We start from the raw sequence: 17,171 nt of genomic DNA, 5'->3' as shown, positions 1-17,171 counted from the left end.
ATCCATCCATCCATCCATCCATCCATCCATCCATCCATCCATCCATCCGCATACCCCATTCATAAGTTCATGTGTTCACTCATGTCTGGGTGCAGTCACTCCCTTGCTCCCCACTTTTTCATGCTTTCAGCACTTACTGAGCCTCTCGAGTGGCAGGCTGGGCCTACTGGAAGCTGGTGGGGAGCTGAGTCAGTCTGGGTCTGGCCCCCAGGGGTTTTGGTTCTTCTGGTGGGAAAGACCCCGAGAAGGGGAGTGAGGGCCGCCTCAGTCTGCCACCCCCCAGGAGGCACCCCACACGTGGAGTCACAGGGAAGGAGGGAGAGGCACAGAGGGGATGGAGCTCTGTGGGAGGCTGTGGGCTTGACTTGGGGTGTGGGTACGTTTGTGCCTGTGTGCCCACGTTGCCAGGTGGTGACCGGTCTTCTCAGCGTTCCTGTTCCACCTTGCTCTCTGGGTACGCGCTTGCTGCTACCCCGCCGTTCTTTGTCACTGCCTTTGTCTCCGGGTGTTTCTCTTGGAGTGTGTCTGGCCTCCTTTCTCTCAGAATCTGCAGTCTGTTGCGCCTTGAGAACATGTCTTCTGAGATGTCCTAGCCTCTGATCCTCCTTAACCTCGTCCTGCTGGTCACCTCTGGGCCCTCTCCTCTTCCCTCTGGGTTCCCTAGCCCCACCCCTTACCCCAGGGTCCTCAGCCCCGCCCTTCTGAGTTCCCTAGTTCTGCCCCTCACCTTGGGCTCTTTGGCCCTTCTTAGTTTCCTTGCCCCGCCGCTCACCTTTGGACTCTTCGGCCCCTCCTTTCTGGGTTTCCTAGCTCTGCCTCTCATTTCCGGCCTCTTTGGCCTCTTCCTTCTGGGTTCCCTAGCTCCGCCCCTCTCCTCTAGGCTCTCTGCCCCTCCTTCGTGGTTCCCTGACCCTTTCCTTACCTTCAGGTTCCAAGGCCCCACCCCTCACCTTTGGCTCCTCAGCCCCGCCCCAAACCTTTTGCATCTCTCATTCAGAAATGGGGGAGGACGCAGCGGCACCTTCTGCGCCTGCTCTACGGTCCTGGAGATGATACGCTGCCACAACTTGGTGGACGTTTTCTTTGCTGCCAAAACCCTCCGGAACTACAAACCCAACATGGTGGAGACTATGGTGAGGGGCTGTTTCCCGTGCCCAGCCACTTCTACCTTCCTGGTCCATGCCAGGCCAGGTTCCTTAGCACCCACTCTCCCGTATCTGGGCCCCACCATTGGGCCTTGGTTCTAGTCCTGTGGTCCTAAAACATTACCTCCATTTCCCCCTTGTCCCCGAGGGCAGACCTGGGCTCATGCTTGCCCTCTCCCTCCCCGTTCCCCGCCCCCCGCCGCCACAATACTGGAGTCGGGGTCAGGCTCATGATTTCCTCCCTCTCTTTCTCTCCCCAGGATCAGTACCACTTTTGCTACGATGTGGCCCTGGAATACTTGGAGGGGCTGGAGTCAAGATAGCGGGGCCCTGGCCTGGGGCACCCATTGCACACTCAGGGCCAGACCCACCATCCTGGACTGGCGAGGAAGATCAGTGCCTCCTGCTCTGCCCAAACACACCCCCGTGGGGCAAGCATTGGAGTGGATGCTGGGCCGTCTTGCTGCCCCTTCCACTGTGGGCAGGGTCTTTCACTTTGTCCCATGGGCAGGTCGTAGGCCAAGGAGGAGCGTAGCAAGTCTGCAGCCTAGCCCCACCTCCATAGGGTCCTGCAGGCCTGTGCTGAGAGGCCTGGCACTGCCTGGCAGAGTGACAAGGGCTGAGGACGGCCGGCTCTGGGGTACTCAAGCCAAGCCCCTTGGCACCATCCTGGCCTTTGGCAGGGATGAGTGAGGCCCTGCAGAGAGTATCCCAGGCCAAGATTCCCACTCAGCCTGCCCCCACTGCATGTGGGTAGAGGGTGTACTGGGGCTTGGCATCTAGGATTCCATTTGGCACAGCCTCTGAGGGTCCTGGGGAGGCAGGACTCTCTTCTGAACAGCCAGTGGGGCACAGTGACTGTCCTCCCCAGGGAACTGCAGTGCCCTCCTCCCCACTGCCCCCTGCAGCCCCTGGGATATTTTGCTCACTATCCCTCCCCACTTCTGCTTCCCTGGTATGTGCTCTGAGCTTCCCTGAACCAGGATCTGCCCATTCCTGCTGGGCCCCACGGTGGGCTCCTTCCCTGCCTGACCCACTGTTGCAGAATGAAGCCACCTTGCCCCCCTCTTCCTTTCATCTTCAGGCCTCACTGGCCTGTCCTGCTCAGCTTGGGCCAGTGACAATCTGCAAGGCTGAACAACAGCCCCTGGGGTTGAGGCCCCTGTGGCTCCTGGTCAGGCTGCCCTTTGTGGGGAGGGGCAGTGTTAGAGCAGGGCTGGTCATACCCTCTGGAGTTCAGAGGAAGGAGGACCAGTGCTTTTTTGTTTCTTTTGTTATTTATGGATGGGTGGTTGGGAAGGTCTCTTTAACATGGGGCAGGCCGCACCCCCATTCTGTGCCTCAATTTCCCCATCTGTAAACTGTAGATATGACTACTGACCTACCTCGCAGGGGGCTGTGGGGAGGCATAAGCTGATGTTTGTAAAGCGCTTTGTAAATAAATGTGCTCTCTGAATGCCACAGAGCAGCCCTGTGTGTGTCTCACCAGCCTGACGGGGCCTGCTCACCTGCCCCCAGCCTCCAGTGCAGTGGGAGGGCCCTGGAGAGGCCTGGGTTCTGATCCAGTCCTGGTTTTTCTATTTGTAAAATGGTGGGAGTGGGGACCAGGACATCGCTCAGGGTCCTTCCACTTTCAGAGTTGGTTCCAAGGGACCCTGGCCATTGCTGCCCCCACCCAGGTCTCTGAAGCAGTTCCTCAGGTAGGGTATATCAACCTGAGACCCGTGAGGGCCACAGAGCTGCCTCTCACCCCACTGGGGGCCCTGGATCAGGTTGAGCTCTTTCTGGGGCAGAATGGGAGGCTCAGGCTGTGGTGTCAGGCAGATGGGCCCAGCAGCTGCGAGACCCTGGGTGAGTTAGTGCCCTCTCTGGGGCCTACTTTATCATCTGTAAAGTGGAGACAGTGCTGTTTGGATCAGATGAGGTAATGATTAAGTGCCTTATGCAGTGCCAGACACATTGAAAGGGCTCACTTTACAAACATGGCAGAGATGGGGGCAGAGGAGACACCGCCCTGCTGGGGGTGACCGTCCCGCTGCCCCAGCCCAGCCCATTCCCGGCCCCAGCCTCCTCATGGGGCAGAGAGGGAGGAGGAGCGGGCTGGCTGGTAGGGACCTGGGTCACTCCTGGCTCTGTCACAGACTTGCTGCCTGACCTTGGACAAGACAATTCCTGTTTCTGGGCCTCAGTTTCTTCATATGAAGGCCGACTCTATGATGTACTCATTATTTGCACACTGGCTGACCCTGTGTGCCTCAGTTTCTCCATTGGTCAGAGGATACAACCCATTCTAATGACCTCACAATTCAGCATACTTTAATCTGAGTTAAAAATTAATTGGCCAGTTAGGATCGCACTTGACTAGGGCACAGACTGACCCCTCATCCTCATTCTGAGCTGACCTCTGAGCCTTACGTGATGGATCACAAATGTGTGTCATGGGTACTGGCCCAGTGATAGAATATGACTCGCTTTGCCCAATAGCATGGGGCAGAAGTGACGGCATGTGAGTTCTGGATCCCAGGTCTCATGAGGCCTTGCAGTTTTTGCTTTCGCTCTTCCGGAACTCTGCTATACAAGGGAACCTGTCTCACCTACCGGATGATTTGAGGGCACACAGAGGAGAACCAGCGCGTGCCATCAACAGTCAGTGTCAACTCCCAGGCTGTGAGTGAGGCTGTCCTGGACCTTCTAGTCTAGCTGACCTGTCAGGTAAGTGTAGCCCCATGGCTAAGCTTAGAAGACACTGCCCAATGAGCCCCTAGAACTGGGAGAGATGATAAATGGTTCTTTCTCTGAAGACGGTCTGTTGGAATCCCTTGTTACATACACAGTTAGCTTTCGCTGACACACACGCGTGTGGAGCAGTCTGGATGCGGCTCGGCCCTTTGCTCTGTTTGGTGCTGGCTCCTCAAGGGCAGGGAGTGTTTCTGTGCCATCTTGTGTCCATTGCCCAGTAAGGGGCTTGTCTTGGAGCTAGTGCCCTGGAAATGTTGGAGGGAAGGAGGAGAGGAAGGAGGGAAGGAAGGAGAGGATGGACTTGCCTGCCCGACTGACCAGGGGCATCTGGCCTCTCAGAGGAGCTGGGGAGGTGAGCTGTGTATTAGGAGGAGCACCAGCTCCAGAATGCACAGGCCAAGGTCCTGCCCCGAGCTCCATACCCCACAGTCGGGTGACCTTGCACAATCCCCTAATAACCCTGCAATAAACATAACAGGCCCTATCTGCAGGATTGGTGGTGAGGTCTAGGGACAAAATATTTAAAAGGAGCCAGCATAGTCCTTAGTGACATAATTGGTCCTCAATAAAGGGCATCTCACACCATAATACCGAAGCCCCTGGATAATGAAAATGGTGACGGTCACCTTTCATTTAGTGCCTATTCCTGTGTTGTGTGCCCTACAGCCTTTATCTCTTCCTTACTCCATACAGCAGCTCTTTAAAGTGGGGATTCCTACCCCTTCAGTTTAGAGATGAGACACGGAGGCTCAGGGAAGTGAGTTTACTCACCCAAGGTCACCTGGCCAACATATGGCAGAGCAGGGACTTGAACCCATGTTTAGGCTGACTCCAATACCTGGCTCTGCTCTGTGGCTTCCCTGGGGTCAGCAGCCCAAGGATCCCCGCAGTGCAATGCCAGATGTGTAATTTGTGGCCTAAGCACTGCTTCCCAAATGCTGTGAAATGTGTCAGAGGTGGTGGCCTCTTGGACAAGGTGGCCTGGAGCACAGGAAGATGAATGGTCCAGCTGGGTTCTGTCCAGGGCCTCTGGCCACGTAGGTGTGGGTAGAAACCTCCACCCATCCAGGCCCCAGCAAATAAGATTTCTACAAGTGCAGATAGACCGGCTGCCTGTTACTGCCAGAAGCTAAGTTGTTTCTTTATGCCATAATAAATCTGGCTGTAGGAGTCAGTGAAAGCAATGATTACTTCTATGACCTCTCTGCTGGTCCCTGATTGGGATGCATTGTATATTCCAGGCACCCAGGAGATGGAGCTGTGTCACTGATGGATGCCAAGGCCATTTGCAAGGCCCTCACTGGGAGTGGGGCCTGGCCACTCTCTCTCCCTAGGCTCCAGGGACCTCCCCCTGCTGACTTCTGATGGACAGGAGCTTAATGAGCTTTGGCCTCAACACCCCCATGGCTAAAGGCAGTGCAGAAATAATGGAGTCATTGCATAGGCAGGATCAACAGGTTCAATTTAGGCAATGAATGGCCAGTTGGTAGAGGATGAGGGCTTTGGATGTGGGGATGTGAGAAAGCAAAGCTTTATTCGGCACTGAAATGCACACTGCCCAGTGCTCTCCGTAGACCGTCATATGTCAGTCTCCAGTTCCACCTGTGAGGTGGGTACTGTGATCATCGCCATTTTACAGATGAGGAGACCCAGGCTTAGAGAGCTTAAGCAACTTGCCCCAGGTCAGAGAGACAACAAGGTCACACAAACAACAGCAACCAGTGTGATCCTTTGAAAAAGCAGGGCAGATCCCGTCACTCACCTACTCAGACCCTCTAGTGCCTCCTGCTGCTGTGTGCATGAGCTCTGCACTCCTGACCATGACCTCTGAGGCCCACATGTCCTGGCTCCACCCTCTCTGTCCACATCCCTCCTGCACACTCCTGCGCACTCCAGGCTCTTCTTCCCCCGTCATTCTGAGCTCTTTGCATGGACACATTTCTCCAGTCCCACATACCTGGCTCCTGTCTGGTGTCCAGTCCCCACATCAGATGTCCCCTTCCTGAGATGCCCTCCCTGAATACCCTGAGTGGCCCTCCAGCACCCACTGCCCCTGTCTCTTTCAGGGCCCATCCTGTGCCCCTCATTGCTTTCTCACAGTGGATGATGAACTTGTTCATTCACTGGGTATTTGTTCCCACCAGACTGTGAGTATCGAGAGGCCAGGGCCATGTAGGTCTTGTCCTCCTGTGTCCCTTGCACTGGGCATGTGCCTGGCACATGACAAGAACTCAATGAGTATTTGTTGAATGAATGAAAGTTGCAGAGCTGGGGCTGGAGCTCAGGTCTGTCTGGCTCCAAAGCCTATACTCTTAAGCACAGCCAGGCTGGATTCCAGTGCTGGCTCAGCTGCCACCATGCTGTGTGGCATTGAGCAAACACCTGGGGCTCAGTCTCCTGAACTGTCCATGAGGAGGCAGAACTAGGTGCTTTCTAGGAGCTCATTCTAAATAGGACAGCATCAGGTTCAACATCCCTCAGACAATGGGGCTGACATTGCTCAGGGGGGCCCAGGCCATTGGCCGAAGCATCTGGTTTCTGAGGCTGGTGGCTTTACACTGACTTTAGTCTGACAGGCCTGCACCCCAACCCTGGCTGGTCCTGGTGATCATAATAGTGACTGCTGTGCATTGTACCTAATACAGACATTGTTCCCAATCTCCCCAGCATCCTGAGAGTTGGGTATCACCAAGCCCATTTAGCAGGCAAGAAAGCCGAAGCTCAGAGAACTGAGGGCAGAGCTCTTAATGTCAGAGCTAGAAAAGATTCAGTCTCTGGACTAGAACTTGGGGCTGACTCCAAAGCCAGTGCTCATGCAAACTCAGCAACAACAGTCAGTCTATGCCTGCACCACACCAGCTGTTTGAGGCTGCTCTCAACCCTCAGCCAGTCTGTTCTCCCAAGTCTGCTCTAGCTAGGCTCACCTCCACTGAACCTCACCATCAACAGCCTCTCCAGGCCCAGGGCTGGCAGGCGGCGGGCTGGCTTGAAACACTGCCGGATCATCCTAGCCTGCTGAATTCTCACAGTGAGGGTGGCCTGAGTCAGCGGGAGTGCAGGAGCTGAGAACTCCTTTCAAGAAAAAGGAAACTCATCTAAGCTCACCTCCTACTCTCTCCCTGGGGTGGGAAGAGGGACCCTGACCAGAAATGTCATTTTCTGCTGATTTCAAAGTGAATAATGTGGCTCTCTTGGGCTGTATTTATTCTCTTAATGCATCCCTGTTTGAAGAGCACTGGGCTCAGCGTCCCTCAGAGACAATAGGGCTGGCATTGCTCATTAGTGCCCAGGCTACTGGCCTAAGTATCTGCTTTCTGAGCCTGATGAAACCTTGGGTGTAGTCTGAGCTTTGGTCTGATGGGCCTCTGTACCTACTTTGGCAGGTCCTTGCATTATACCTAATGTGGACATTGTCTCTAATCTTCCCAGAAATCCTGAGAGATAGATGTTACCAAAACCATTTGATATACGAGGAAACAGGCTCAGAAAGGTCAGGTGAACTGCTTAAGGCTACACAGCTAGAAAAGAGCCAAGACAGGGTTAGAAGCCATGTCGCTTGACTCCAAACCATTGCTCTTGTAATCACTGGAGAAATACTGGCAGATCTAAACCTGAAACACATTGTCTGCTGGAAGTTTCTCTTGTCCATGAACCAGTCTGCCCTCTCAACACTCACTCAAGCTAGGCTCAGCCACAGCCACAAACAGGCTTAGCTGAGGCCCACAGTCAAACAGGGCTCAAGGCTGGGCATCTAGTAGGCCTGCAGTAAAAGCCAGTGACTGGACAATTTAATGTCTTGAATCTACAGAGGGTGGAGGTGGCCTGAGTCAGCAGGAGCTGAGAAAGCCTTTTCAAGAAAAATGAAATGTATCTCAACCCACTCCCTACTTACTCCCAGGAGTGGGAAGAGGGAACCTGTCCAGGAATTTTATTTTCTATTGGTTTGAAAGTGGAACAATGTAGCTTTCTTGAGCTGTGTTTATTCTGTGACTACATTCTCTCTTTGAAGAGGGCTGGGATTGCTCCCCAGGGCTCCAGCCCATGCATGCTCCTTTCCTTAAAAAAGGCATAGAAACTCTTCCCCTTCTAGCCTCTTACCCAGTCAACCCTTTGCTCCCTTCCATGTCTGCCTCTCTTCCCCATGACAGTTATTAATTTATTGTCTCTGAGCTCCAAATACATCCTTCATTGCCCTGATTTTTAATACTGGAGCTGGACCGTGTGAACGGTTCTCTTGTGCCAGCTGGAGGTATATTAGGCTTTGTCAGGAGAGGGCGCTAGAGAGACACTGCAAGGTGATAGCAGCGGGAAGGCACTTGCCTTCCAGGTTCTGGTCCTCCTTCCATATTTTTCTCAGCACAGGAACCAAGGCCCAGTGCTATTACCTCAGTGGCCTGTACCGTCAGGCTTCACTCTCTCCACCTGGACGTTGATTCTGGAGACCAGCCCTACTCAAACTTCACACCGGCCTGCACCTATGTGGGATCAGGTTCCCACAAAGACGGCCATGTCCACGGATTGAGCCAGCTTACTTTCCCTGGCAGGTTTCTTAGCCTCTGGAGGCTGCATGTTCTCGTGGTCATCACTCCCTCATAGAGGAGGTCTGTGTCAGGGGGAGGACCTTCTGAGGCCCTAATTCCTTCATTATTCACTTTCCCTCAGCCTAGACACAGTAGCTACTTTTTTGCATTTGCTGCTTCTGGGTCTCATAGAGTGTTCTTTTACCCTTTTTAGTAATTAACTATCCTTTGTTAGATAATAATTCTTTATATTAAAATTTCCATGTTCAGATTATGGATGTGAGCTCTGTCTCCTGACCGGATCCTAACTGATAAGGAATCGAGAGCAAGAATGGTCCCAGGTGACAGACCCGCAAAGATGAGATTTAGGTAGGTTTCATTGTGCCTTTGGGGTTGAGCACAATGCTGAGTTCCTTGCCAGTGGGAATGGGATGCTCGTAATCTACAGCATAACAGCATCATAACGATGCTATCACCTGTGGTGGATTTTGGTGCAATGCCAACTGGAGCAAGTGTCTTGGGAACTCAAGTGACTCCTGCACCTGACCATGATTACACCAGTAATGATGCCTGCAAGGACTGTGGTGTGGGATGAATCTTGCATGCACTGGAGCACTTACTAGAAAAAAAAAAATAGACAAGTTGAGGTTATTTAATTCTCAGCTGAAATCATAGTTTGAGGACCACAGAGTTTCCATGTCATCCGTAAAAGAATCCCATATTTCATGTAGCCACAGGGCTGATATTGCTGAAAACCAAACATAAAATTTAATTGTATGGGTGGCAGAATTTAAATGTCAGTTAAATTTATAGCATCACAAGTTTTTCATGTGAAAGTTTGGGTATAAATTAGGGAAGAATGTGATCTTGAAACTTGGAATAGGGACATCTGGTTGGACTCAGATGAAATGGAGAATCCTGATTCCCTGAGGCCCCCTGAGCCCCCCTTGCCAATGGAAGTATCTTCCCCTCTTGTATCTGGGGAGGTTAGTTTTCCTTTGTTTGAAAACGTGGTGATAACCTCATATGGGGCAGATGCCTTGAGACAGCATGACCATAATCCTCAGGAGATGCCACAAGCACCCTTTGTTACCACTAGATCCATAACCAGGGTCAAATCTCAGCATGCTCCAAGGGGACAGGTACTCACTGTGATGCAGAAGGAGGCAATGCAACAGAAGAAAGGCAAGATTTTGCTAATGGCAAGATTTTACATAATTCAGGGAATATATATGAGAGCTGATTCTAAGGGTGGAAGATAATAATTCTGAATTCATGGATGTGAATTTGGTATTTAATGTGTTAAGTTGTGCAGCTGAAGTTGGCTCTAACAGTTTACTCGGTTGACTGAAACTTGGACTTGAAGGTGGCTTACATTTAATGAAATTGAAATGCCAGAGGTTCCATGGCATAATGTGGAAGAGGGAATCCAAAGGCTTAAGGAGATAGGATGTTGGAGTGAATTTGTCATGTGTGACCTGCACAACCACTCCCCCAAACTATGTTCCATGAAAATTCTCAGAAGACACCTTCTTAACTAAGGCACTGAGAAATATATTATTGAAAGGTGAACTTTCATCCTTAAGAAACTCTGTGGATGTTCACCTTCATAGTCCAGTTATTACCATAGATTATGCTATCATTCCTATGAACTTCTTGATTTCATGGGTATGATAGCCTCCTGGAGCAGCAGAGACTAAGTGGGATTGCTTAATAGCCAAAGACAATATGGGTGATGTACCATAAAGGGCAACAGGGATGTACCTGTAATCAGAATGCCTTGGCCCATAGGGATCTTTGGTGGTGACTAACTGACCACTTTGTCTCCAGAAAGGAAATGGACAGATAGCCTACTAAAGCACTGCTTGATCTGTATAACAGAAAAACAAATGAACAAACAAAACTCTAGCACTGGTGCCCAAAACCTGACTTGAATGACTATGTTGGAGTTATGGTTTCTCATCCAGTTTCTAGACCTAAAGCAATGCACAGATCAGAGCTTTTGATTTAAGAGGATGTCAGATCCTTTGAAGAAGATTGTTGCAGTAGTGCTATAAGTATATACCATAAATCTTCCTCCAAGCCTCCCTTATTCTAAGTGAAGTAACTCAGGAATGGAAAACCAAATATTGTATGTTCTCACTTATAAGTGGGAGCTAAGCTATGAGGATACAAATGCACAAGAATGACATAATGGACTTGGGGACTCAGTGGGGGAAGGTTTGCGGGGTGCAAGGGATAAAAGACTACATAGTGGGTATGTGTGCACTACTTGGGTGATGGGTGCACTAAAATCTTAGAAATCACCACTAAGGAACTTATCCATGTAACCAAAAACTACTTGTGCCCCCAAAACATTTGAAATAAAAAGAATTAAAAAAAACTTCCTGAAAGCCTTCTCCAAGGGGACCTGTGGCCACTTACTAGAATGACTGCATTTGGGGAAAGAAAGTACCCAGACCTTTGGGGGATTACTAGACATGACTCTGAATTTATGATAATTCCTGGCGATGCAAAATGCCACTGGGGTCCACCATTCAAAGTCTTGACTTAGATCATTAGATGGTAGATATTTAGTCCAAATGTGTTCAGTTGGTCATTCCCCCAGTTTCTGAATGTATAAGTGAAATTGGCAGACTCTCACTGGAAGAGACCCTATTTTGGGTCTTTGACTTATGGAATGAGGTCCATCATGGAGGAAGGCACCTAAATAGAAGTTTCTGGAACTTCCTCTCTTTGCCATGATAGCAAACCGGAAGCACTTCCATATCCCTGGGGAAATTTCAGAGATTAATGAAGCCTTGAAATATGCAGGGGTGGTGATTCCTATCTCATCACCATTTAAATTGCCTATTTGACCTATGCAGAGGTTGGAAGGGTTTTGGAGAATGACTATATTATTGTATATTTCATTAGGTGTTAACTCCAGTTGCAGCTGCTGCCCCAGATAGAGCATCTTTACTGGAGCAACTCAGTATACCACTTTGGTATGTAGCTGTTGACCCATCTACTGAATTTTTCTCTGTACCAATTAGTGAGGACCATCAAAAACAGTTTGCTTTTACCTGGAAGGGCCAACAGTACACATTCACAATCTTGCCTCAGGGCCAAGTCAATTTCTCTTGCTTTCTCCTATTATTTAGACTACAGATAATATGATCATTTTGACATTCTACAAAGCATTGCACTGGTGTACTACATTGATGATGAACTGATTATACCTGATGAACAGGAAGTAATAAGTACAACATATGTGAATGACAGGGTGGGAAATAAATCCCACAAAATTTCAGAGGTCTGCCGTCTCGGTAGTTTCTGAGGTTCAGTGGTCTGGAACATGTTGAGATGTCTCTCCAAGGTAAAAGTCAAGTTGCTGCACATTACCTACTGCTAAAAAAGAGGCATAGCACTTGGTAGGCATTTTGGATTTTAGAGGCAACATATGTCACATTTGAGTGTGTAACTTTGACTCATGAGCAAAAATCTCCATCAGGCTTCCAGTCTTGAGTCAAGGAGGTTCTGCAGCAAATTAAGGCTTCAGAAAAAGGTTTTCTACAACGTGGATGATCCAGTAGATCCAGTGATTCTCAAATTGTCCATAGCAGGTAGGGATGCTGTATGGAATCACAGTTAAGCCCCTAAAGGGGAATCACAATGCAAATTTTCAGGATTCGAAAGTAAATCTATTCCTGTTTATTCAGACACCACTTGCCCCCTGCCGCCCCCCGCCCGAGAAACAGCTTCTAGCTTGCTACTGGACTGTGGTAGAGACTGGATGCCTAACTGGGACATCAAGTGACCATGCAGCCTAAGATTGCTAATTAAGATTCTATTGACACAACTAGCTATAAGGTTAGCTTTGTGTGGCAGCAATCTATCATCTCATGAGAATGATATTAAAGAGAACTCACTTGGGCAAGTCTGGAAGGTGTGAGTAAGTTGTATGAATTAGTAGTTCAAACTCCTTTAACACCAACTCCTGGTTCATTGCCTTGTCACCCTCTCAAATCATGCCTATGGCTTCTTGGGGAACTCCTTATGACCAGTTGCTGAACAATGAAAACTCAAACCTGGTTTACAGATGGTGCTGTCTGATACACCACCCAAAACAGAAGACTGAGGTATCACAGCCCCATTGGGGTGACCTTGAAATACAAAGTGGTGGGGGAAAATCTTTTAAGCAGTATATTTGGTTGTCCATTCTGGAATAAGAGATGACCAGAAGTATGGCTCTACACTGATTTATGAGCAGTTGTTAATGGTATGGTTTGGCTGGATGGTCAGAGACTTGGAAGAAAGAAACAGGATTGGAAGATTGATGAGGGGGAATTCTTCAGAACAGTCATGTGGATGGGCTTCTCAGAATGGGCACAGACTGTGAAGATTTGTGTCCCATGTGAATGTTTGCTAAAGGGCATCCACTGCGGTGGAGGCTTTCAGTAAGTAGGTGAGCAATATGACATGCTTTGTGATGATCAGTTAACCTCATTATTCCTCAGTCCCTATGCTTGTTCAGGGGGTCCATGAGTAAAGTGGCTGTAGTGGCAGGGATGGAAGATATACCTGGGCTTAAAAACATGAACATCCCCTTCCTGAGGACTTCTTTGGACACTGCCACTGCTGGGTGCTCAATCTTCCTACGGAAGAGACCAACATGAGCCCACAATATGGCACCATTCCCTGGATAGACTGATCATCTACCAGGTTTCATCTTGATTTCATTGTACCTTTCCCATCATGTAGAGGGCATAGATTCTTCCTTATTGAAATAGGATCATTATCTGGGGATAGATTTTATGTCCCTGCCTGTGATTCTTTTGTCCCTGCCACCATCTGTGTATTCATAGAATGTCTCACCCACCATCATGGTATAGTACACAGAATTGCCTCTTCCCAGTGAACTCATTTCACAACAAAGGAAATGCAGAAGTGGGCTCATTCCCATGGAATTAACTGGTCTTAACACATCACTCATCACCTGGAAGTGAATGGTCTAATTAAAAGATGGAATGGCTTACTGAAGGCTCAGGTGTGGCACCACTTGGGAGACATTCCCTGAAAGGATGCGATATATGCTTTGAATCAGACACCATTGTATAGTGCTACCTCCCTCATTGTTAGAATACATGGGTCCATTAATCAGGGGTGGAAGTGGGAGTGGTTCTATGTCGGTCAGTTTTCAATCAAGGTACAGAAAACATATGAAATTAACTAAGGGGGAATGAAAGAGAACTCTAAAGAATACCACTAAGGTGAAGGAGAATGTACAAGGCCCAAAACTTAGAAGGAAGAGAGGATCCTCTCCACAGCAGGGATTCAGGCCCTTGAGGAAGGTACAATTGCAGCCTATTGGATGGCAGAAAATTTCACTGGAATTTCAATCTGGAGATGGTTTCATGGTGGGCCAAGGTTAGTGGACATGGCTGCTGAGATGCTGATGAAATTCAGAAGCTGCCTGTGAGGGTTTCTGTTGAACTTAACTGGGAAGCCAGCTGGAGCACTGGCTGCCAAGAAGTTTCTCAGAGTATTTGAGGGGGGAGGATAGGAAACCATTTTTGGGAAGATAAGTGGAAGTCAGCTGGGGCTTCTATAGATCCTGCCTTTGGGAACCCAGATATGGGAGGGCTGCTGCTATCACCAGCGGTGTGCTCTACTGAGTGTCCTGCACACCACTGAATGCAAGAAGAAGCCAAGTACTGTGGAATCAGAGTGTCCAACATCCTGTCAGTGCCATCTATTGACAAAATCAACACCATGCCAGCTTGCAAGAGAAAATGTTCTAGTTTCACAAGCAGGCCATGAGGGTTGGATTTGGAACTCAGAAGCAATAAATGAAAACTGGTACAGGCTCCTCTTGTTATTATTCTTAATCACCCACTTGGAGAATGTTTGCTTCTTGTCTTTGTAAATTTGAGCTCTGCTGGCTCAGATATCTTTGTTCCTAAGGCAAGGATGCGGGGAATCCCAGAGGACACAACACTGGTTCCAATGAATGGAAGGATGAGACTGCCTCTAGCCATTTGGGGTCCTTACATCACCTATCAAACGGGCGGATAAAAGGGTTACTCTATTGGATGGAATGATTGATCCTGGTTTCCAAGGAAAAATTTGATTGCTTCTACACAATGGGGACAGGCGGGCTATGTCTGGAACTCAGGGGATTCTGCGGGGGTGCCTTTTAGTACTTCCATGCCCAACTGTAAAGGTTAATGGGAAACTTCAGCAATCCAAAAAAGGCAGGATAATTGAGGGCTCATATCATTCAAGAATGATGTTTTGACTCACTCTTCCCGGTAAAAAAAACCCCAACTAGCTGAGGTTCTGGTTGACGGTAGTGGAAATTCGGAATGAGTAGTGGATATAAATTATGACCTTGTGGTCAGTTACAGAAATGAGGACTAGAGTAGCTTTGCATATTTTCTCATTTCTTGTTATGTGTATACATTTATGACTATGTTAATTGTTTCCTTCTCTCTCCTTCTTCCTGTTGGTATTATTATTTTTCTTTTTCTTTCTTTTTCTTTTTCTTTTTTTTTTTTATTTTGAGATAGAGTCTTGCTGTCACCCAGGCTGGAGTGCAATGGTGCAATCTCGACTCTCTGCAACCCTGCCTCCCAGGTTCAAGTGATTCTCCAGCCTCAGCCTCCCGAGTAGCTGGGATTACAGGCACCCGCCACCACACCTGGCGAATGTTTTGTATTTTTAGTAGTGACGGGCTTTCACTGTGTTAGCCAGGATGGTCTCGATCTCCTGACCTTGTGATCCACCCGCCTTGGCCTCCCAAAGTGCTGGGATTACAGGTGTGAGCCACCGCGCCCGGCCTATTTTTCTTTCCAACCATTATTTCTGGTTCAGGGGATACATGCGCAGGTTTGTTACATGGGTAAATTGTGTGTGGCAGGGATTTGCTGTACAGATTATTTTGTCACCCAGGTAATAAGCATGGTACCTAATAGGTAGTTTTTTTGGTCCTTACCCTCCTCCCAGCCTCCACCCTCAAGCAGGCCTGGGTGTCTGTTGTTCCCTTCTTTGTGTCCATGTGTTCTCCCCATTGTTATTTATGTACCAGTTATTGGAGGTTAACTTTACCATATGGCCTTTAGGAAACAGAATATTCAGTGTGACTGTGCTGATTTTGAGGAGTAGTTCATACAGCTAGCAAGGGGTAAATGATGTTGGAACTATGTATCTCCTTATTTTGAGGCAAGGGTGAGAACTTCCTTATGTGTACAAGGGACAACTGAATCTCCTTAGGTGGAAACACAGAGTTGCCTTGTTGTGAATGGAAGTTTAAAAGTGTGTAGAAGATATATATGGAAGCTGATTAGTCAAAGGCAAGGACTGTGATGGTTCCACTGATTGTTTCTCAAGTCCACCCTTCTGTGTCCTGCTTTGTGTTACTGGAGCTGGACCCTATAAACATTTGTTTGCAGGCTGGTGCAATGTTAATCTCTGTCAATAGAGGGCAGTGGAGGGGTATTGTAAGGCAATAGAAACAGATGGTATTTCTTTGTTTTTTTTTGGTTTTGTTTTGTTTTTTGAGATGGAGTCTCTCTCTGTTGCCCAGGATGGAGTGCAGTGGCATGATCTTGGCTCACTGCAACCTCTGCCTCTCAGGTTCAAGCAATTCTCCTGTCTTCACCTCCCCAGTAGCACACCAGTGTTCACCCAGTGGGACCACAGGCACACACCACCACGCCCAGCTAATTTTTGTATTTTTAGTAGAGACGGGGTTTCACCATATCGGTCAGACTGGTCTTGAACTCCTGACCTCAGGTGATCCACCCACTTCAGTCTCCCAAAGTGTTGGGATTACAGGTGTGAGCCACTGTGCCCGGCCGAATGACATTTCTTTTCTGGTTTTGGACCTCCCTCTGTTTTGTTTGGTGTGGGAACTACCCAGTGGCACTCCCCTCAGCAGCCATCAGGGACCAGCTCTGCTGCACTCCCAGGCTAGGCTCTCCTCAACTGGCAGCCACTTTTACAGACCACAGCCACACCCGTAGTCATTGCCAGAAGTAGTAAAATTCCCCTCTACTTGTCATTTCTGTGTTCGAGAGTCCTTTTTTATCCCTGTTAGTAGTTAACCCCCTTTGACTAATGAACCTTTTTTATTTTGTTTTGTTTTTTTTTTGACATGGAGTCTCGCTCTGTTGTCCAGGCTAGTGCAGTGGTGCGATCTTGGGTTACTGTAACCTCCACCTCCCCAGTTCAAGTGATTTTTCTGCCTCAGCCTCCTGAGTAGCTGGGACTATGGGTGCACACCACCACGCCCAGCTAATTTTTGTATTTTTTGGTGGAAATGGGGTTTCATCATGTTGGCCAGGCTGGTCTCGTACTCCTGACCTCAAGCGATCTGCCTGGCTCGGCCTCCCAAAGTGCTGGGATTACAGGTGAGAGCAACCACGCCTGGCCTCATGAACAGTTCTTTACATTACATTTTCCATGTTCAGGTTACTGGTGTGGTCTCTGTCTCCTGAATAGTCCCTATTCACATACTCTCCACCCTGGCATTTGGCCTCCTTGCTGCCTCCATCTCAATCAGATTTGAGATGAAGATTTGGCCTCCCCCTTGTTCTCCTCTTGGCCTTTCTCTTCACCTCTGCCTCTTTCAGATCCATCTTGGAAAGTCTCAGTTTCTGTGCAAAGATGGCGAAGATGAGAATGTGGCATCCTCCCAGCATGCCTCGCGGAAAGGCCAAAGCCTGGAGCTGGGAATCAGGATGCCTGGGTTCTAGGTCCAGCTCAGCTTCTAACCTATGTCCTT

General features: G+C 48.9%; 1 protein-coding gene across 4 annotated transcripts in view; it reads left to right on the top strand.

The window, feature by feature from the left end:
• The window catches only part of PTPRU (protein tyrosine phosphatase receptor type U), an 89,332-nt gene extending 86,713 nt beyond the window's left edge, over positions 1–2,619 (top strand). For 3 of the 4 annotated variants that reach the window (XM_023219545.2, XM_023219544.2, XM_023219543.2), the window contains 2 exons: positions 998–1,133; positions 1,406–2,606. In XM_023219545.2, coding sequence (XP_023075313.1) covers positions 998–1,133; positions 1,406–1,468 — 199 coding nt within the window. In that variant the 3' untranslated portion in view covers positions 1,469–2,606. Of the gene's footprint in view, positions 1–997; positions 1,134–1,405 lie in introns of all 4 variants that reach the window. The other variant, XM_023219546.2, reaches the window with a different exon arrangement.
• Positions 2,620–17,171: the final 14,552 nt, after the last annotated feature.

The sequence above is a fragment of the Piliocolobus tephrosceles genome, chromosome 1 (genome assembly GCF_002776525.5).
Source record: "Piliocolobus tephrosceles isolate RC106 chromosome 1, ASM277652v3, whole genome shotgun sequence".
NCBI lineage: Eukaryota > Metazoa > Chordata > Mammalia > Primates > Cercopithecidae > Piliocolobus > Piliocolobus tephrosceles.
Note: the sequence above shows the minus strand (reverse complement) of the source record. Positions and strands in the feature narration are given on the sequence as shown.